The sequence below is a fragment of the Boleophthalmus pectinirostris genome, unplaced genomic scaffold (genome assembly GCF_026225935.1).
Source record: "Boleophthalmus pectinirostris isolate CB_2022bp ecotype Guang Dong unplaced genomic scaffold, ASM2622593v1 HiC_scaffold_9, whole genome shotgun sequence".
NCBI classification, from domain to species: domain Eukaryota; kingdom Metazoa; phylum Chordata; class Actinopteri; order Gobiiformes; family Gobiidae; genus Boleophthalmus; species Boleophthalmus pectinirostris.
Genome location: NW_026571541.1, coordinates 22,931,722 through 22,954,978, shown reverse-complemented (window position 1 = coordinate 22,954,978; position 23,257 = coordinate 22,931,722). Strand labels below are relative to the sequence as shown.

Below are 23,257 nucleotides of genomic sequence, written 5' to 3'. Positions count from 1 at the left end.
TCTTGCCCCAGTACAGATATATAAGTAAAAGCAGCTGTCAAAATGGCATTGCTGTGTATTGTCTGTATCTAATTATAAAGCAATGGTTGAGCCATGAACCAGGAGCTTGTTATTTGCTGTGAGCATTACGATGACACTCTGGCCTCTGAATGTTGTGAAACAATTTTATAAACCTATGATGGTTAATCATTTATAAGGGAAAGTGCAAAATAAATTTGAACTGCTGCAAATTGTGTACAGTGACCTAGGTCTGGTCTGTTCAGTGTGTCTTTAACAGTACTTTAACACATCATTATCTAAAAGCCCAAATCCATGGACTTCAGAATGATGAATAATTAGGACCGTTTAACAATTTTAAGTTTTTGCAATTTTACATAACAAAAAACAAGACAAAACAAAAGAAACCAAAACAAAACCCTCCCACACTCAAACTCAGTGTTTCATATAACAAAAAACTGAAACCAATTATTTATTATATATATATATATATATATATATATATATATATATATATATATATATATATATATTTTTTTTTTTTTTTTTTTTTTTTTTTTCACTTAAACCTCTCATTTAGATGCATTGTTACATCTCCATTTGACAGTGTTGCTTCCTCAGACACAGGAGGGGAGGGGCTTTTGGATGGCAGCTGTATCATTATGGGATAGGTGTCCGTCACGCGCTGTCTCCGCTCCTGCACTGCCTCTTACATTCACACACAATGAGAGATGATGCAGCATTTGAGACACAGTTTGACATGTCTGCTTGTTATTTCCACTCTCCACTGCCCCCAAAACACATATCACTGCAAAAACATGGGACCCACTCCATTGTGATCTCCCCCATAGATTACACCAGGTGAGTGGGTTCATACATGCCCCGTAACCCACACCAACATGGCCGCCGCTGCTGTCCTCGTCATAAACTCATTTAAAGTGAGATGGATGGCTAACCTGTCATTGGGGCCATTGCGGTACCTTTTAAATGTGCTTGTAAATGGCGTTATGTGCCAGGGATTGGAAACGGAAGATGGAAGACAAAGGCTCTCCATCACATGTGTAATTTTCTTCAAGGACTTGATCAGCATGGAGACATAGCCCATTTGTCCCACATTATTAAAGGGGGCAGGGCTATAACCATGAGCAGTGATCTTGCCTCATAATCAGAAGTTACATTTATTCAGTTACGTAGACTTGAGTGTCTTTTCATGTAATTGTGTTGTTTTTTTGTTGTTGTTTTTTTGTAGTACTTTATTATACCTACTAGGGAAATTGCCCTCTGCATTTCACCTATCCTTTCAGGAGCAGTGGGCAGCACATGAGGTGCCTGGGGATCCATCTCCATGATCTTGTTGCTTGTTGATCTTAGATGGACGATTTTACCTATGGTGCATGCTTTGGGTTGATGGGGAAAATTGGAGTGCCTGGAGGAAACCCAACCAGACACAGGGAGAAACTCCACACAGAAAGGCCCAGGCCAGACCCAGGGGTCCAGGGAACCCAGAACATTCTTGCTGTGAAGTGTTAGCCTCCATGTATTTTTCAGAATTCTTTTTTTTTTTTTCTCGTACTGAGTAATAGATTTGAAAGTGTAACATTACTCTTACTTGAGTAAAAGTTTTGGTTATTCTTCCCACAATGAGTAAGTTTATGACATAAGCTTTATGATGACAATATTAAAGGGCCCGTATTACATGTTATAATGTTGTTTCCTCATCCAAAACATTCCAGACTTAGGTTTTGCTTTTATACATAAACGCTGCATAATTAGTCTAAGTTCTTCTCTCAAACAGTGATGTCACGTGGTCATACAATGAGAGCTCCACTGTGTTTTTAAACTACATACATCTTTACTGTAATCTTTTGGATGATTTCAGTCCTGGAATTGCCAATCCCTACTGAACAAACATTAAGAGGTAGATGTTAACTTGTAAACTACATGTTGAATGCTCTCTTCACATCATAAGGTGGAAGAGAGCATTTTGAACTTTGCAGATGTAGACAGAGTAAATATAAAGGATTACTCACACATGTGTGAATGATCTAAAACACTACTCCAGGTATGGTTTTGTTTAGGCATTATAACATGTCGTAAAACTCACAAGAGTCCATTTTGTGTAATATAGGGCCTTTAAATGATTCAGATATAATTTTGTTTTGTTTTTCTAATTTTCGTAATCCTCGCCTTTGAAAATACCAGATTTTGTGCCCTATTAAATGTTTAGCCCTGCTCATAACGTTAACATCAAACTATAAACCAGATGGTATCTGCAGACAGTTATTCTTGCTTGAGAAATATTTTGAGATAGAGCTTTGTACTTCTACTTACATATACATCTTATTTTAAACTCCCTTTGCTTTTACCTGCGTATAATTTTGGCCGCTCTACTCACCTCTGCTTACAACATAGGAGCAGGTTTAGACTCTGGTAACCAAGGAACCAAATGCACTTATAATGAATTTCTTCTTTGAGCGCATTGTTGATTTGATTAATTGAACCGTGGTTAGACAATCTGGTGATCCTCTCAGGAGTGCAATGGAAAACAAACGGGGAGGGTGGCACTATTATACATATCTTTGGATGGTTGGCTGAAAAGAGCACATTGTGTACACATTTCTGAGGACATGTGGGAGTCAGTCAGGGGTGCAATCATATGTCATGTCACCACAACATCTGCTAAAAGCTATTATTGAGTGCGCAGACAGAATTTGAATATTTATGTCATTTAATAATCTTAAATGTTATTGATGAGCACAATGGGGTGGGTAATGCATTATGACTGTGGCGGTTTCCAAAGTCAGGTCTGGGCACTGCATAAGATGTTAGTTTAAATGTATTGCTTTATATTAGAATTAAGCCGTTTTATAATTATATGAAAGTTACATTACATATTTTTATTAAATTTATAGTGTAGATTATTATTTGAGGCCCCTGTGTCTTCTTCGCATAGATAGATAGATAAGCAGATAGATAGATACACACACACATACACACATACCTTATTGATCCCGAAGGAAATTCAAATATGAGAATGGCTGCATTATGGGACAGTGCATTTTTCTAACAATGGGGAGTATGGTACTGATGATATAATGTTTTGCATTTTTACTTTTTAATTAAGAAAAACTGGTTAAAAATTGCTTTAACCTGATCGTGATGATCAAATTACAGGTACTGATCAGGGTATTTTCTAATTTGGAGTCTTTTGTTGTTGTGATCATACCAGCTTGTCAAAGCCTGATCCCGTCAGATCTCAGAAGCTGAGATATTATATATATATGCTGAGTATTTCAAAGGCCTTTTTTGTTTTCATCTAACAGATCATTTTGTTTATTTACCATGACATGTTTGAACTGCTTGTCTGCGGTCATCGTCAGAAGAGTGATGCTGTTGTGACATGTCCTTGCTGACTGATTGACAGACTTCAGTTGCCATCTCACGACACTGAAAACGAGAGAATCATGTTATGGACTGGGATGAAGCCAAATCTTGAAATCTTGCACTTGTATCTTAATAATCTCTAAACTGGTTTAATGGCATTACTTGAGTAGCTTATTATGTTATTTGGTTTTGATTAAAATATAGATTACCTTTATTGTTGATATTGTGAAATTATATCTTGAAATTATCTCATGACTGCCAGCTAAGTGGATGGCTTGATAGGGAGAACATGCAAGCTCCACAGAGATAACTATGGCTAACCTCTTTCTTTCCTTTTCTTTGCAGCGCTCCAAAATTGCGGTGTACGAGAAGATGTGGTCGTATATGAAGTCCGCTGAGCCCACAGTGTTCACCAAGACCACCGCCGAGGGAGTGGCCCGTGTGCGCAAATCCAAGGGGAAGTACGCCTTTCTGCTGGAGTCCACCATGAACGAGTACACGGAGCAGAGGAAGCCCTGCGACACCATGAAAGTGGGAGGGAACCTGGACTCCAAGGGCTACGGCATCGCCACCCCGAAAGGCTCACAGTTAAGGTGGGTGGAATACTGCGACAATAGCAGACAGTAGCCGCTAATGGTACTGTGCCATTGCCGCGATATTTCACCTACCCTGCTGTGCCTTTTTCTGCAACACTCTAACAAGCCTGCCACTGCTGCTATGTGAGATGTGGTCAAAATTTATGTCAAATTACTCCAATAGCTAAAGTATGCTGAATTAATCGAGTACTTAAAAATATTGGGAAGCTTGTGGTCTGACCTAACAGCAGTGCCAGTGATCCAGAGAAGTATAAATGTTTGTCCTCATTGCTATGGTGTCTTGCTTGAGTCTTGTTGTCTAGTCTGTGTCCACCATCTGTGTGTAAAGTACAGGGGCCTGTTAGAGCCATTCCACTGTCTTCTGTCATTGTGGCATTCATTTTCATTCACTCAACAGTCAGTACATCCTAATTCTTACTGATTTCACCCTCTTATAAGTGTAGTCTTAAAGGGCCCATATTACGTTGTTTTCTATCTATGTTATAATGTTGTTTCCTCACCAGAAACATACATGGAGTTGTGTTTTCTTTCATTCACATGTTTAACACTAAAAATCCTGCATATTTAGGCTGAGTTCTTATCTCAAAACACTCTGTAATGTCATGTGGCAATACAGGAAGTGCTCCATTGTTTTTTTAAACGCCACACACCTTCACTAAAATCATTTGGATTATTTCATTCCTGATACTGCCCATCTTTGCTGAACAAAAGGAAAAAGGTAGCTGTTAATTTGAGAACTATCACCTCACAACATCACAAGGTAGAACAGAGCATTTTGAGTTTTGGAGATGCAGACAGACTAATAATAAAGGATTACTCTAACATGTGTGAATGAAACAAAACACAACTCCAGGTGTTGTTGTGTTGTTGTTTTTGTAACAGCATTCTTACATGGCTAAAACCTCAAAAGACTCAGTTTTGCAGTAAGCACTAGCATTTTGCATAGAAAAAAGGAAAGAGCAGTAGTTTAAAGTTTTTGTATTTAATAGTAACACAAGTAGAATGTTAAATTGTAATATTAGTGCTGGTGAGAGTAGAATCAGCTGTAATAATATTCTGGTGTCAAGATGTTACAGTAGTATTGCTCGAATCCAGATCACAACATTTTTTAGGATAATGATATTTAATACAGATTGGGGCCAGTAGAGATGTAACAATAAGCAAAATATCATGATATCGTATCGTCAAAGTTCTCATAATAATATCGTGAACCATCACAATATATCAAATTACTAGTTTCTTTGTTTAAATTAAGAGTTCTGGTGCAACAATAGCTAAATAAAAAGACAGAAATACATAGACCATGATCCGTTGCTCCATTTCAGTGTAGACTACAAGAAGAAATAACAGTTCTAAGCACTTTTAACTCTTAGTTCTTTAGATTAAGTCAAGGCATTTTAAGAGGAAAAAGTAGTGTATTCACAGTTTTGTTAGCCTCCACAAAATATCGCAATAAATATCATACCGTGAGATGTATATCGTACCAAGAGACTTGGATATTGTTGCATCCCTAATCGTGAGCCTCCCCACCATATCATGAGGTTTCCCACAATATCAAAATAAATATCATACCATGACGATCATACCATGACGATAACCTATCGTGAGACTTGGATATCGTTACACCCCTAAAAATTAGTACTGTCAAAATGCAGTTTTTTGCTGTTATACATATGTCATCATCACATTTGTAGAATCTGAAAACCACTAACCGGACTTAATACTCTAATATTATAATACTATATAAACTGCTGTACTATAAAATTGTTCTATGGGAATAAGTGAATCAAAATTTTACAAACACAAAAAAAAAGTGTCCCATGGTAACCTTAACAAAAAAATAAAACAGATATTTTTTTTGCCTTGCAGCAGTGTGTTTCAACAATAGACTTAAACCATAAGTGAAGGAAACTCTGGTCCATTGGGATGTACTTCCTGTCTGCTCCAATCACCGCTCCCTCCATTCACTCCACTGTCTGTGCACTCTCACTCAATGTATTTCTCCACAGGGACACCAAGCAGGTAACGTGTCCATCTGTCCTCCGTCTCCAATCACAGCCATCCTGTAGAAGCATCAGTTACTATGGCAACAGTGATGATGATGGTGATGATGATGAAGATGAGATTTATGAGTGCGAGGAAGGGCCAGTACCACCGGCTGATGCCACTGTATTCACAGCCACAAACGGGGAATTGAAAGAGGACCAGGAAGCTGAGGGGCCCAGCCAAAGGGGGGACAAACGTGAAATAATCTTAGAAAAATGAAGCATATGATAGTGAAGCAAGATGGAGGAATAAGAAGAGAAGATGCCTCGTTGCTTTTAACCTGTTCTAGTACAGACATATTCCTAGCCTCCTAATTATTTATATGTGCACTTTTCACAAATTTCAGAGACTGTAGTTGAGTTTTGCCGTTAAAAACTTAACAACAAGTAGCATGCAAATAGTGCACCAGCATTACTTCATGGTCTTCCTGGTGAACAATAAAACAAAACAAAACAAAAAAACAAATTGATGCAGAAATTACACAGTAGTCTGATTTTGACCCTAAGAACTTTTTAGGGTAAACTAAAGCACAGACTAAATATAAACAATATATGATTGTTTTATTAGAAGGTTTTGTTTTTTTTCATTTTAGCAAAGACATGTATTTTTATTTCTAATTAGCGGAAGGTGACCAGACCAGACCCGTCCCTATTTACCGGGACGGCCCCAGTTTTGAGCCCTGTGTCCCCTTTTCCAACAGATTTATCCAAAGCCATTGATTTATCCCAATTTTATACAAGAAATGTCCCAGGTGTCCCTATTTTTCACCAATTTAATCCCTGCCAACAGTAATGAGCGGCATAAATTGACATCTGTTTAGGTAAAATACAGAAAAGCTGCTTAAAATTGACCAAAACATGGAGAAAATGTGACTATACTGACTCACCTGTTAGTAATAAACGGGCCGAGTGCAGAATAATTTTCCTTAATTACGCACTCGTTTCACAATTTTATTATTATCAATCAACCCAAACCGTTGTCAAAGTTTTTGATTTTGAATTTTCTGATCACTCTAAATTAGCACAAATTATACACAAGTTATATTTTGTCTACTATTTCAGCTGTTAATTAGCCTGTTAATTAGTCTGTTTTCGTCTGAGTCATAAAAAAAAAGTTCTAAAGACTTAGTTCAGACATTGAATCCAATTATTTCAGTGCAAAGACAGCAGGGCTATCTTGACTTCTCTTCTATCCCTCCATCTTTCGTGTAAAATTTCCACTATACAACCATCCTGTCCTGTAATATTCCCCTGTGCACCGTGCAGACATCCCCGCTCCCCAAACCAAATTCACTATTCACACAGTGGCTATTCTGTTACTGAGAGAAAAGCCAGAGACAGCGGGTGGACAGCTCCTTCATTCTATCTACCCCCACTTTACTGCCACATTTCTGGGACTGTCCACGGTTGTCTCTGGCTTCTCCCTCTCCTCCAGCGGAACAGCCCCCGAACCAGGTATGCACACGTGGCTCACAGTGCGCACGCAAGGTGATGCTAACTCTTCCGCGCGCTAATCAACACCAAGTGATCCGATGATGTTTACGTAATTAGGTGAACGCTGCGATAATTTGGAGTAAATGTGAAATGTGGCTGTATTTTGCAAAATGATTATTGATATTTAACTGTTATTACCATGGCTCATGTTTGGACTGTTTTCATCTGCACCTCTTTAGTTAATGAGATTTGTCATGGTGACGAGATGAGATCTCGGGGAAAACTGTCTCTCTCCAAATCTCTTCATTATGTTGACAGGAGAAAAGATGGGGGATTTTATAATTAAGTCCAACCAAACAGCACAGTTGGGGACAATGAAACAGAAGCGGGTGTAAGTGACTCATCGTTTTGCACTAACTTCCCCGTGATTTGGGGAGATTATGATCCTTATTTGTCAGCTGGTTAATTTTAGTGCAGAGTTTACTGACATGAGTGCAGTTTAGATATAGATAGGCCCAAAAACTGCAGAAGTATGGTTTTTCGAATAATTATGGTCTTGGCCGTATGAAATCTGCATCGTATGGAGTTTCTGGTGTGTGTAGGTCCTGGTATTACCATCATTAGTAGAGCAGTCAGACCCACTCATCCAAAGGTTGCTGGCTCAATTTCAGCTGCCCCAGATGGATAGGCTGCACTTGTTGTATCCTTGGGCAAGACACTTAACCCCCATCCCAGTGTTGCCACTTGGACGTAGAAAAAATGACAATATACATGGGTGAGCAATTTATTTTATCGAAGCATTTAAATTGAACACATCCTCACTCGAAATTAGTTCAAATTAGCTAAAATTTCAAACATGATGTTGACACTATGGAATGGACTCAATACTTACTCCAGTTCCACAATGATAATTAAACTCTTTTTTAGACAAAAGAATGTGGTTTTCAATATTAAATCATAGTACTTTGTTTTATATTATGCAAGTATCTGTAATCCCTAAATCATCCAGGTAGGTTCCATATTGGTCCATAATCTGTGTATCATTCACTTATACATTTTTCAAAACAAAACCGAAATTAAGAAAATGAAAAAAAAAAAATTTTCTTCATTATTTGTCTCCAAAATCAAAATGAAAAAACAGATTTGTTTGAACCACATACGGACTGAACCAGGACTGAGTGTTGGGAAGGGAGCGGAGGTGCTCCCCTGTACACTGTCGGGTGATCAGAACTGAGACCAGGACCAGACTGGGACTGAGACCGGGACTGAGACCGGGACCAGACCGGGAACTGAGACCGGGACCAGACTGGGACTGAGACCGGGACTGAGACCGGGACCAGACTGGGACCTAGACCGGGACCAGACCAGGACTGAGACCAGGACCAGACTGGGACTGAGACCGGGAGGACCAGACGAGGACCGGAGACTGGGACTGAGATTGGTTTAGTCCTGGTTCAGTCCGTATGTGGTGCAAAAGTCCGGCATCGCAGTTTAAGTCATGGAAATGGGAAACGGCCGTTATCCGTTTTTTCCATTATTCACTTAAACACAAAATTCAAAACTGAAAAAAAAAAAAAAAAAAAAAAAAAAGAATCATGATCTGTTTTTTCATTTTGGTTTTGGAGATAAATGATGAAGAAAATAGTTGTTTTTTCGTTTTATTATTTTATTGAAAAACAAATGAACGAATAATACACATATTGTCTATGGGCATATATTGGTGTATATGGTTAAGATCATTCTAAAGCATATTAAGAAAAGGTTCTACTTTGTGCTGTGAATGTGACTTTTTTAGCATCAGTACCTGCTCAAATGAATATCTAGTTTCGAAACTACTTTTAGCATCGACTAGTATCTGATTTTTGATACTTCTGACAACCTTACACAAAATATTACACCCAGAAGCCCCATGTCCTCATAGCAGGATGTCAGTGGGCAGTAAATATGTGCGTAGACCACGAAATATATTTGAAATCCTATTGTGTGTTAAGAATTCCCCTTGTGGGTGAACTTGGCACCTCTGCGCTCCACCTTTGTGCGGCGCTGCATTAGACTTGAAGAGATAAGGCAGGTGCACAGACAAAGGCCCAGATTAACAAACAGGCAGCCGGCCACTGTACTGACCTTTGAGCACAGATTGGCCCTTCTGATTACTGCAGCTCACAAAAGGAACAGAAGGAGGAGGAGAGAAAGCACGCTCTTTTACAGGTAGCTAGCAACACGCAGGGAATCAACTGACAAAAGCGTTGAGGTCCCGCGGCGCAGTGCTGTAGTCACAGTGGAGAGCACAACGGAGAGAAAATAGCAGACATATGGGAGCCGTCCAGAGTTTGAACAGGACTGAGTGACAGACAGAGGAGAAGCAAGATGAGCTTTTGTAACATGAGAAAGTCTTCTCAGTGTGCTGCAGGCAAAGGAAACAAGGAACACAAAGACCTAGGATGCATTCATACGTGTAGTTTTTTGGTCCTACACGGAACCCATATTAGATCCGAGGTGGTTAATGGAAACGCAACCTTAAAGGTGCATGTAACTCTATTTGGACACCTTTGCGTTTGAGTTTAGACACCCCCAACACGTATCTTGGGATGCTGTGGACAAACGGGAAAAAAATACTTGACACACGTCCAGGGCGTCCATTTCCCAGTCTTTTCCCAGAACAATGAGAGCCCATGAGAAAGTGGTTTTAGTGTATTTATTAGATAAAACCATCAGCAGAGATGATCAGCTCGGCAGCTGCACGTGTGTATATTTATACTCCACTAATGACACTGGTTCAGTCCCGGTCTAGTCTTGGTCCAGTCCTAGTTTAGTCCTTTTCCAGTCCTGGTGATCAACTCAGCGAATGCGGCATATTTATTTTTATACTCAGCTAATGACACTGGTTTAGTCCCGGTTTAGTCCTGGTTCAGTCCTGGTTTAGTCTTTGTTCAGTCCTGATTTAGTCCTGGTCTAGTCCTGGTCTAGTCCTGGTCTAGTCCTGGTCCAGTCCAGGTCTAGTCTTGGTCTAGTCCTGGTCCGATCCTGGTGTGGTCCTGGTAATCGGCTCGGAGGTTGGAGCATATATAAAAATATACTCCACTAATGTTTTTGGCTCCCCGCCCCGGTTCCCAGGTCTATCTCTTTCTTCTTCTTCTTCTTTTGGATAATAACGTTGCTCCATGACTGGATAACCGTCCCTGATTGGTTGAAAAGTTTTCAACTCTTGGCATCAGATTCGCACCTTGCTGACCCCTAAATCCGCGCTGCAAAAACGCAGTACGCCCTAGACACGCATCCACATAAACTTTGCATATAAACTGGACTCCTTGACGCCCTGGTCTGAACTGGCCTTTACATTTATTCAATTACAGGTTGTTTTAAATAAAAATAAAAAAAATTGAGTAATTAAAGTAGTAAAAGAAAGGAAACTACACACTGTCCACAATAGTTACCACTGTTTTTAACTTCACACAAGCTACTTTTCAATGCACCAGCAGATGCGGTCCTAATGCCATCTGCTGGAACTATCCAAAATCTCACACCAGGAGAAAAAATATGCTATAAGGGGAAAAGAGGCTTCCACTACACTGACTAAATAATATGAGATTAGCAGGAACAGACTGAGTCACCAATCACAATCTTTTATTATAGTTTGGTTTGCCTGAGACTTAAGGGTGGTTTCTAATCAGATTTCTATTTTAAAGTTAACTGTAGATAATAAGTCCGAGCAGGTCCCCTTGCGGCTGTATGACTATTATAATTATGAAAAGTATTGCCGAATCATGCGGGTGACTCACTGCCTTGTTATAAAATGGGGGATGAAAAGCTTATGCATATGCAGCAGAAGCATGAATGCCTGATGTTTAGCCTTTTGTCCCCGGATTGTGTTTGGAGGTCAGTCGCTTCAGGGGTGTGAGCAAGAGCACTGCAGGAGACTAGGCCCACACAAACACGCACATGTTGGACTTCCAGCATCTTGGGGACATTACATTGACTTACAGTAATTTCCTGGAGACCAATCATTGCATTTACCATAGTTATGACTGCAGAACTTTAACCTATTTTAACACATGTATCTGAACTTAGAAACATGTTGTTCTAAAAGTGAAGAATTTAAGATTTACCTGATTTTGTCCTCATAATGGAGGTCAGTCACGGTCACCATATACTGAGTGTTTACAGATTTTAGTCCGTACATAGTGCTAAATACCTGCTCACAGACACACACATACAGTGACAAATAAGAGAGCAGCAGGGGGAGAGCTGAGCACCATCAGAAGGCTGTAGGGAGCTGGTTAACACTGTGTACACAACACACACACGCACACACACACACACAACAGGACCTGTGTATATGGTGTGGTCAGAGCAAGTGACTGGTCAGTGAACACATCTGACTGGACTTGTCTCTCTGTGGGGGAACTTTTGTACATGGTTTATGACAAACTTGGTAAATATGCTATTACAGTAAAAGGAACATAATGTATTTTTGATTATGGAATCCATAGACTAGAGGCCAAATAATTTACCAAGTAAAAAATTCATGATAAAGCATATGACATTGGTGTAATCCCTCATTTACCCAGGAGTGGTACATGGTAGAAAAGGTTTCAAAGACACTGTTGAAATCAAGATGTTTCACCGCCCATCTATAAGTCATTTTCAAGTAGATGGTTCTGGTATGAGCCACCACAATTCATAAATAGGGAAGAAAGGGAGCTATTTTGTGCAAAAAGAAAATACCTCTTTGAACAGAAATGGTGGGTTGAGGTGCAGCCTGCCAGCTGTAGTTTCCTCACGCCATGATCAAGTGAGAGGTCAAACCAATCATAAGGTACTTAACGGCGGTGAAGGAGAGTCAGGCAAATCACAATAAGGGGTAGAATGATCCATAATGAGGCTAGTATGGATGGAGACAAAGGTAAGGCAGTTTCAGCAGAAAACTTCTGTCTTTAGGAGCAGGACTTACTTAGCAGAGTGCATTATAAATCCTATAGCGTCTCACCAGAGCCATCAAATTCAAAATGACTTCTGGATGGGAGTCGAAGCATTTTTCTATCGTATCACATATACCTAATGCCTTATGTTCATAATTACCTTGCTTTTTTCCCAGAACTCTAAATATTGCATTATTCACTTTGTATTATTCACTTTGTTCAGTGCTGAGCTACATCTGGAGCCACAGTTGCATCAAGTGCTTCCCCAGACATAATAGCACTGTGCATCAGTTTGGGTTTGGATTAAACTGCTATTTGAAACCCTGGGATAAATTCACATTTTTAGCCTCGGTATGGCCTCCGTATCTTCATAGCTGTTAAATTTCTTAATACTTTGTCAATTTCAGTGAGTTTGAAGTTTTCAGAGCCCTAGGTATGGCCAATGTATCTTCATAGCTGTTAAACTGCTTAAGGCTTTGTCGATTTCAGTGAGTTTGAAATATTCAGAGCTGATGTCTGTTCCTGATTCCTACAGTTGAAGAACCATGAAACACATGGTGATAATGAAAGAGAATGAGAGAGACAGAGTTGTCCGAGATCCTTCCCCCTCTCTAACCCATCTTATCCTCCCCTTCCGTCCCTGTTGTGGTGTGCCTCTCTCCCGCTTGTGCTCCATCAGTCTGTCAGACCCTCGCACTCCTCTGCTCTGACCAAACTTATCTTATCTGTTCCTCCTTTTTTTGTTTTTTTGTTTTCCCACCTAAAGAAACGCGGTCAACCTGGCCGTGCTAAAGCTCAACGAGCAGGGCCTGTTGGACAAATTGAAAAACAAGTGGTGGTATGACAAAGGCGAATGTGGCAGCGGGGGAGGGGATTCCAAGGTTAGCCCTCTCTGACTGACCACCAACCACCACCAGCGGGACAGGGAGCAGCTCACCGGCCTCTGTGCCCGCGAACGCTGCCTGTCCCGAGGGAGGGTAGCGCGCGCATCTGCCCTGGTGCTAAAGGGGACTGTTGGCTATACGCAAGGAGGGTGGAGAAGTGAGCTGATCACAATTTAAATCTCTGAAATGAGCACAAAGTTGCATCTTCTGTCAGTGGTGTGTGCCTTTGAAAGTGAAGGTACAGACCAAAAGTGACAACGATACAGCCCTTGTGCAAATGAGCTAATCAGAATTTTCATAAAGTGAATTATTGTTATGGTAATTGCACTCTTAACAATCTTAACCAAAAAAGTCTTACATTTCGATTGTCTTGCTGCCATGAAAAAGCAGCTGTCTCAATGAGCAGTTTAAAGACAGGAATATTTGCCCTCTAGTGGCAGCTCTGGGAGGAGACCTAGGCACTTATCTGAAATCCAAAACGTTTAGGCCAGAAACACACTCAAAATTCTCTAGTGGATTAAACTGATACTTTAGTGTCATTCTAGCTTTTTAGGGTTAACCTTCAGCAACAATATTACTATGAATAATTAATCGAAGCCAATGTTTGTAGAGCCAGCCCTTCTAGTATTTTCTTATCAGTTTTATTTAGTTTTTGCTTATATAATTTCTTCAATGCATATTTTCATAAGCTCAGAGTAAAGATAAGGAAGGATGAAGGATGCTGGGAATGACATTCAGGAAAGGTCATATGGACCACAGGAGCGAACCACGGTTTAACCACTCAACTATCACCCAGCTAGACACATATTGATTTTCGGATCCCATTTTTTCTGTCTGTCTCTCCCCCGGTGTTTACACAGAGCTAGCCCTGACGCTAACAGTCCTGTCTCACCCACTCCTCCAGCGAAGCCCGTGACAGGACAGTGACAGTGACTCGGGCAGCATGGGCGCGCTACCTGCAGTGACAAAGCTGGGTCCCACTCATATGTCTGTAGCTCGGACTATAGCTCCTGCTCCCCCCCAGCCCCTCCGCAAAACGAGCCTACACACATGTACTCAGTGGGACCCACGCTAGGTCACCCAATGTACAACTATGCAATGCAACAAATGTGATATACTCTAATAACATAAAATAACATGTCCTATGATGTTATTTATGTTATTTTTACACGCGAAGAACCCCAGTAAACCTTGCAGTATTGAAACTGAGCGAAGCAGGCGTCTTAGACAAACTGAAAAACAAATGGTGGTATGACAAGGGAGAGTGTGGACCCAAGGACTCTGGAAGTAAGGTCAGTGTCACGCTGCTGCGGCCCACTGTGAACGCCCATCCCCAATCCGCTCCAGATTACTGCAACTACTGTACTCACATATATCTGAGCTGTACACCATCACGCCCCCATCTGGATCAGGCAGATACATGGCGATAAATTCCAGACATTTTTTCAAGCATGAATAGTATGGTATGTAATTTAGGTCAAAATAGTTAACAATTTATTATATCATTTACTTATATACTGGTATGTTTTGCTTCTAAGATAGGCCTACTGTTTCAAATTCTATTTCACAAGTTTCATGTTTATAATATAAGATAATCAACACATCCCATTCCATCTAAATTTCTTTGTTAATTGAAAGTGTATTTTAAGTAGACTAAAAATGAAAAGAAAAAAAAGCTTTGCAACAACATAAACACATAGCTGACATAAAATAATTCATTAATTTAAAGTTAGCATTACATTTTTTTTATTGTACGTGTGATAAATGTTTAGACTGTGTAAACTTGTCATATTTTGTAACCTACAAAAAGTAATTCACAATATTTCATACACTTACACTTTTTCAATACCCATGTAACATATCTGATCCAAACTGGGAGCGACACCTCTGACAAAAGCTTCTAAAAGTAAAATTTTTCACTGCACAACTGAAATTTCATTCTGATATCCTTTGATTTTATACATTACTCCAGTTTCTGTAGCAATCTGAGGCAACCCATTTTCACAACACCACATATTGAAATAAGCAACGTAAAACCATCAGCCAGTTGTCACTTTCATGCTTTTATTTTGATGGCCATTTTTACAAATTCATTTCCTGATGAGAACACAGCTATTGCTTTAGATACTGAGCTACCAATTACATTCAAGAACTAGACTCCCATTGACTCCCATTTAAGATTTAAGACTGCGTTACTGAAAAGTACTTGATCCACCCCTTATACCCTCTTCATTGCATTGATGCTATTTCTATACAATCTACAAAATTCCAATCTGAAAGTGATATGTGTCTGTAATTGATGTTTAAAGGGCTTATATTACACTTTTTTGTGTTATAAGGTTGTTTCCTCCTCAAAAAACATACCTGGAGTTGTGTTTTGTTTCATTCACACATGTTAATTAACACACAAACCCTGCATATTTAGGCTGAGGTCTTCTCTCAAACAGAAAACACTCTGTTCCATCTTGTAATGTCATGTTGTAATACAGGAAGTGTTAATATAGGAAGTGTTCTGTGTTTTTAAAGGGACAGTTCAGAATTTTGCATATAGGACCTCATTTCCTAGTTAGCCAGAGTGTTGGAGACGTGTGGAGACACCTGGTGCAAGGCTAGTGCATGTTAATGGCCATAGTTAGCCTGCCACTAAAAACAGTCTTACCCACTTCACAGAGCACCGGAAGCAAAACAATTATTATGCCAGACTTTAGATATAAATATAAATGTCTGTGTCGATAGAATAATTTCAGAAGTAAAACCAACCTTGCATTTGAGCAGCAGCAGCGACTTGTAGTTCCTGACAGAAAGCTCGGCAGCGGCAGCGGCGGAGGAATATCACCTAGCACCTATCTTACCAGCAAAGTAAAATTCCGCTGCTGCTGAGAAAATAGTCCCTCAACATGCGGCGATTCATGCAGGATGATGATGGATGGAATATTTTAAAAAGTGTCTCCACACGTCTCCAACACTTTGGCTAACCAAATGAGGTCCTATGCCCAAAGTTTAACACATATGCCTTCTCTAGAATTATTTGGATAATTTCAGCCTTGGAATTTCTCTACTAAACAAAAGGTAAAAGGTAGCTGTTAACATGAAAACTTCCACTTCATGACATTAGTATATGTAGATAGATCAAATCATAAAGGATTACTGAAACATGTGAATGAAACAAAACACAACTCAGCAGGTATGTTTTTGCGGAGGTAACAGCGTTCTAACATGGCTTAAGGCTCACGAGAATCAATTTTGCGTAATATAGGGCCTTTAAATTGTGGGAAATTCCACTATTTATGTATTAATATTATGTTGCATGTCTTAGAATGTAGATATTTAAGATACTAAGAGCTAAAAATGCTTGATTTCAGTATAGTATAGTTGTAGGATAAAATGTATGAATTCATATTGTTCACGGTTAAGCTGTGTGTAACTATGTCCTTTCTTTTTTCTTCTATATCTTCTTCCCTCCTTCTTTTCTTTCTATCTTATCCCCCGCTTTTACTCTCCCTCTTGCCCCACCTGACCTCCCCCAGGACAAGTCATCCCAAGCCCTGAGCCTGTCCAACGTGGCGGGGGTCTTCTACATCCTGGTGGGCGGTCTGGGTTTGGCTATGCTGGTGGCCCTGGTGGAGTTCTGCTACAAGTCCCGGGCCGAAGCCAAGCGCATGAAGGTGGACCTTAGCCCCCCTCACTGCCCCAGCCCCTCCCCCAGCACCCAGAACCTAGCCACTTATAGGGAGGGCTACAACGTGTACGGCTCCGAGGGGGTCAAGATATAGGGGTAGGAGTTAGAGGCTGAACTGTATTTGTGTAAAAACTAGGTGGGATCATGGTGTGGTCGCTCATGGTGAAGATTTTCATGTGCAAGCGAAAGAGCGGTCAAGCACTGTGGAGCCAACGCAGATGACTATTTATTTTAAGTTTACTTGAAATGCTTTATTAATTTTTTTTGTATTCGATAGTGTTTTGAATTGGCTGTTTCATTTGCAGATTTGGATCCATAGTCCTTGTCCACTCATGATCATAATCGCGGTTATGGAAATGGTGATGCTTCATGGTTGACTTGGCCATAGGCACCTGCATTGTTGGATACATTGGCTGGAAAAAGCATGGTTGCAAAGCTGTAAAAATATAATATAAAACACCATTTAGATATGAAGTTGATAAACGATTAGAGTGGGTATTATGTCCTTTCAGTGGGGACATGTGCAATATTAGGGCTGCACAATATATCACAATCAAATGTTCACAATAGCAATACTTGTAACAAAAATCGCAGTTTTCTTGCCCAAAATGGTGCAGTTCTAATCATGTGTGCAGAAATATAGCCTATTAATATTTTGTCCGACGTCAAGGCCAAGAGAGCTCATAAAACAACTCTAAACATTATTATTACTCAGCATGGCCCTCGCTAAAAATAGGAAGCTATCTGCAATTACGAAGAAATTGTAGGTCTATATCAGGTCTAAAATGATTGTCCACTGTAATAGCACCCTTGTATTTTATCCAGACGCACACAAAGTACTCACTAAAACGGTCATTTAGTTTTACTACAAAGTGCAATTTGGAGTGAAAGAAGCTAAAAGCCAAAACAGTTTACTTTGTTTCACGTGAAAGTCTCTCAAAGTTAATGGTATCTGTAAAGTTGTGCACCCATGCTAAGGAGGTGGGTAGAGTAGCCAAAAATTGTAATATTACTTAAAAATAATATTACTCAAGTAGAAATATAACACAGTGATCCAAGTAAGAGTAAAAAGTATGTGAGGAAAAGTACTACTCAAGTAAGAGTTACAAATTGTCAGGATTTAATAACTGATTTATAATGTAATAGAAAAAACATAATAATGCATAAAATCTGATATTTTCCAAGGACATACACAAAAATGAGAAAGAAAAAAATTACAATATGTATCTTCAGTTCATTTAATACTGTCAACATAAAGCTTTTGTCATGTATAGACTTACAGTGGCAATAGGAATCAAAACATTTGCTAAAGTAAAAGTACTTCAGTAAAAATAAAGTAGGATTAAGCTGCTAGAAATATACTCTGAAAAGTTAAATTTCTTTAAAAAGTTACTGAGGTAAATGTAACTGAGTACTCTTGACCTCTGCAGATATTTGATAAAGAATGTATGAGATTTGTTACCGTCAAATGAATGTTCTTATAAAAGGTCCCCCGCAGACGCATAGTGGTTCATTATACACTTAAATAGATCTACTTACATAAGATAATTCTATCTATTACTATAAAGGAGGGAATGCTTTAATGCAATGTTATGGGAAACTTGAACGCTATAGAATATAAATGTAGAAAGTCAAGGCACTCAGGTAGCAATATTATGTGTAAAAGAATACAATCGGATACAGATTATTCATTATTCTCGCTGTAATGTTTAAGCTTTTCAGTAAGATTAACAACGCATAAAAAGTACTTTGTCCTTCTCTGAGCAGTAGTCTGTAACTCCCTCTCTATAAATCTGACAAATCACTCCTGTTTTATTCTCCTACTTGTCCTTCCAAATTCCCCCACTTTTTGAATCCCGTCCTTGGTCAGAACCTCAACCTTAATTTTCCAAAATGTCTGAAACCCGGAATGGCATGGTCACCTCTGAAATGCAGATGTCTCCAACCTGGATGATAGATTGTGTGTGCATGTTTGTGTGTGTGTCCTCAACTTTTAAATGGTAGTTATGTAGCAAAATAATGAACGGGTTTAGTCAAATAAAAAGTGCATGGTGTAAATTGTTATAGCAGTTACATGAAGTTTTACCAGTTTTCTAATATTGCCAGTTTAATACAACCAATTACAGAAGATCTGGTTATAAAATATTTAGCATTAAAGGTGCATTGTGTAACATTTACAGTGGAGGGTCCACCACCTGCTTGTCTTCATGGAAATGCTATTGCTTTGCCTAGAATGTTCCACAGTATAGATTGAACCTGTCTATCATGAGGCAGACAAGCAGGTTACAGCACTATGCCACATTACAATTCAGATCTGTGGAGAGTCGCCCCGTTTCACGGAAGGAAATATTGTATTTTTGAGTAATAGAAACACTTGTAATGAATGCTAGATTGATATGGTTAATGTCATACCATGGAACAATCCAGGGAAAGCAATAACATCTCAAGCAGGTGATGGACCGTACCACCACAAAATTTGCTCAGTTCACCTTTAAAATTTGCGCAATTAACATAGAAGTACACATGAGTTTTGCTATAGATGGTGATGGTGAACAATGTTTAAATAAGATGAGCCCACAGTTTGATTCAAAAATACAAACAAAATAGATCTTACCTTATAGTAGAACAGGTCAGTGTTAGAGAAGCATTCAATAGCCACATTGAAAATCTACCAGCATTTGACAGTTGGCAGGGTTAATAATGCCAAATACCAAATATGATAGAAAATTCAGCTCCATGAAAACAGATCTAAATGAATGAAAAACAGATTATAATCCTAACACTGTATGATGTGTCACAGTCCTGCATGTGCCTGTGTACCAACATGCATGCATACCTGTCCTCATTCACTCGTTCACTCTCCTGGTATTATACACCTCAGAAATGTCTACATGAGTTTAAATAACTTGAACCAGAATATTTATCTTGATTTGAGTAGTTTTTAGTTTTGACAGGTGTACATTCTATGTGTACATTTGAAGTAAATTCCCAATAGTTGCGTGGTCTAAGATGCACCACTCACACCACACCAGGCTCTGTGCCAAGCTCTGTGCCAGGCTTTATGCCAGCTTTGGCACTGTGAGGTCAATTTACCGGCTCAATGTCGTCCTTCACCCCCCATCAAATAAATAATTTAGCCTGAAATGGGTAAAAAACTGGTCTAAAATACCTAAATTATTCAAAACTACTCAACTCAAATGTTACATTCTGAATTAAAGTTATTTAAAGGGCCCATATTTCACTATTTTCTAATCTATGTGTATAATTTAATCTGCATCAGATACATACGTGGAGTTGTGTTTTCAGATTTTCATTCACACATGTGTAACACACAAACCCTGCATATGTTGAGTTCTTTTCTCTTGTGATGTCATGTGGTAATATATGAAGTATTCCACAGTGTTTTCAAAACTCCGTACACATTGACAAGAATCATTTGGATTTTTTCATCCCTGGAATTGCTGATCTCTGCTGAACTAAAGGTAAAAGGTAACTACTAAGTTGAAAACTACCACTACATGACATCACAAGGTGGAACAGAGCATTTTGAGTTTTGGAGATGTAGACAAACTAATAAACCAGCAACAAAACATAACTCCACATATGTTTTTGATGAGGCAACAAGAATCCATTTTGTGTAATATGGACCTTTTAAACTACTGTATGCATTTTCCCACTCTCTTCTCGTCTCCCTCTTCTTACCTCTCTCTTTTTGACCTTTGTTCACAGTTGACTTTCACCGAAGCCATGCGAAACAAGGCGCGTCTGTCCATTACGGGGAGTGTGGGGGAGAATGGGCGTGTCCTGACTCCAGACTGTCCCAAAGCTGTGCACGCGCCCCACAGCACCCTGAGACACCCCGGCCTCGCTGTGGTCTCCTCTGGACTGCCCTGAAAACCAAAAACACCTGCCGTGCCTTAAACTCACATAACACAACACACATGCCTACATACTCTAGAGGGACATGGTACAAGCTCTGGGTGGTAAACAACAGGAGATCAGTGCAAAGGGGGTTTGATTATAAAAGGTGCAATATATTGGAAAGTTTTGCCTTATTTTTTGACAGACAACAGTGTGTTTTGCGTAATTGTCTTAAATTGTCTTAAATGTTTATACGCTCTCTAAATATTAGCAAAAGTAGGACTAAAGGATAATGCATTTAAATAGAAGCAAATTACAGACTAAACCAAGATTTTTAATTAAAGATTGTTGAACATTCTGCAAAATAGATGATTTTTTTGTTTTGTTTTTAAGATTTTAACCACATCTAAATAATACCTGGAGTTGTATTTTGTTTAATTTACACTCGCTTACGTAATTCTCTGTAAAAAGTCCTTTGCCAGTGAGCTCCAGAAAACATGCAATTTAAATATTCCCAGAGTTGTTGCGTCAAATGTAGAAAAGATCACAGACTTTAAAGCATTTCTGCCATCAAATCGCATTCATCACTACTGCGTGCTTATATTAATGTGCAGGGCATGTTCCTAATTACCTAATTTAATTGTTTTCCACATAGTAATTCCCTCTGCTACCAATAGATAGTGTGGTATACAAGATTCTAAAATGGGGAGCACTGAAGCTGGGAAATAATGTGTGATTCTTTAATTATCCATTATGCACAAGGCACTACTCAAGAGCATGTTTAAAAGCCAATAACAACACAAATATTTGTTTAAGTTTAAAGTAGGACTAAACCAGGCTTACAATTCCCTAGACCATATTCAATAACCTATCCACTTACTCAATAAGGACTCTAGAATAGTTTAGAAGTACTACTTGCTGTGGTCTCTTGTATTCCCATCCAGAGCTGTGTATTTTAGCATATCTCCAACACACATCGCACACCGTCATCTCACTCTTACCGCTGCCATTGACTTCTTTGGAAAAACAAAATGGAGTCGGGGGGGAAAAAAGAACTTTACGGACTTTTCTCACGCTTGCCTGCAGTATTTTTACTTCCGGGGAGAAGAGCCACACGCCAGCACAGACTCCTACGTGAACCGAACTGTGATAGCAAGAAAGTCGACGTTTAAAAAAAATAGACAACCAAACACAGTTCTCGCCCCTTTCCAACTTTTGACAGCGCCTTACGACAAATCTTGTTTTCACCATTTTCACGGTTGTCTTCATCGAATATATGAATTGCCTGCAAGGACTGAAACAGGTATATCAACCATTATAGAAGACCAGAATACTGTAAGCTTGGACTATGTGAAAGCCGCTATACTTTACAGTGGACTCTTCAATGGAAAAAAATCTGCTTTCTTATTACAAATATTATTATTATTATGATTATAAAAATGATTTGATGATCAGCCAATACAAAACAGGAGTAACCTCAGTCGACCCCGGATATATACAGAAAATATACTTTGTAGTAAATAACAATAGGTTCCTCATTCACTAATGGATTAAGACAAGTGCAGATCTCAAATGGCAACCTAACATAGTGCTTCTCAGTTTTAGATAAAATTATAACGCAATTTGAATTCAGGGTTTTCAGCTATGTTCACACCACATCCACATATTGTTTAGCCTGTCATACCCATTTACTTAGGGAAGTGGATATGCTCTCTCTTCACATTCAAATCAACAGTCAATATTTTCTTATCCAAAATCTCCAATACTGGGCCAATCCATTCTGGAGCAGTTGTGAATATAAATAAATGGCCAGTTGGTGCTTTATCTCACTTATAACAAAATAAATGAACAGATGATTAGGGTGGCTGGCCAGGCTCTACATATCAAGGCTCAATCATACAAAACATGTTTCGTTGTCATGGTGTCCAGCCTTGTTTGTAGCAACACAATGTAGAAGGTAGAAGTCATCTGTGAATATAGTTTTGGGTGCGTTCATACTTTGGTCTTTGTTGGTTTGATCCTGGTTTTGAGCCCAAATTGCGTCCTGAGGTAGATTTGGTTTGACCCTGGTCTAGCCCTGGTCTAGTTCAGGTTTAGTTCTGGATTTATTTAGAACATATTCAGACGTGGTGATTTTGGGAGTGTGAACGCGCCCTCAGATCGGGGCCAGTTTTCTGTGTGGTGTGAACGTAGCTGATTTCAAAATATTGCATTGCTCTTTGCTCACTTCTAGGCAATCTAGTTAGTCAGAAAACTCAAGAAACACTCGTCTTTACCGCCCGCACCTGACCTCTGCATAGTTTTTCTGGATTCGGGGTGGTGATGGTGGGGCTCATTTGAGATATACTATAATGAAAGCTTGCTTTTTAAACTGTTGTAAATACCTGCGTAGCAAAACACATGTCTTTTTTAATCATCTTAGATAACAAAAATCATTGCAATAATGAGTATAAAAGAA

General features: G+C 39.2%; 1 protein-coding gene across 2 annotated transcripts in view; it reads left to right on the top strand.

Annotated features, from left to right (window-relative positions):
- Positions 1 to 20,832, top strand: part of gria4a (glutamate receptor, ionotropic, AMPA 4a) — a 175,594-nt gene extending 154,762 nt beyond the window's left edge. The window contains exons 15-18 of one of the 2 annotated variants that reach the window (XM_020940440.2): positions 3,727 to 3,974; positions 13,142 to 13,256; positions 16,787 to 16,924; positions 20,668 to 20,832. In XM_020940440.2, coding sequence (XP_020796099.2) covers positions 3,727 to 3,974; positions 13,142 to 13,256; positions 16,787 to 16,924; positions 20,668 to 20,832 — 666 coding nt within the window. Of the gene's footprint in view, positions 1 to 3,726; positions 3,975 to 13,141; positions 13,257 to 14,436; positions 14,552 to 16,786; positions 16,925 to 20,667 lie in introns of both variants that reach the window. The other variant, XM_055166822.1, reaches the window with a different exon arrangement.
- Positions 20,833 to 23,257: the final 2,425 nt, after the last annotated feature.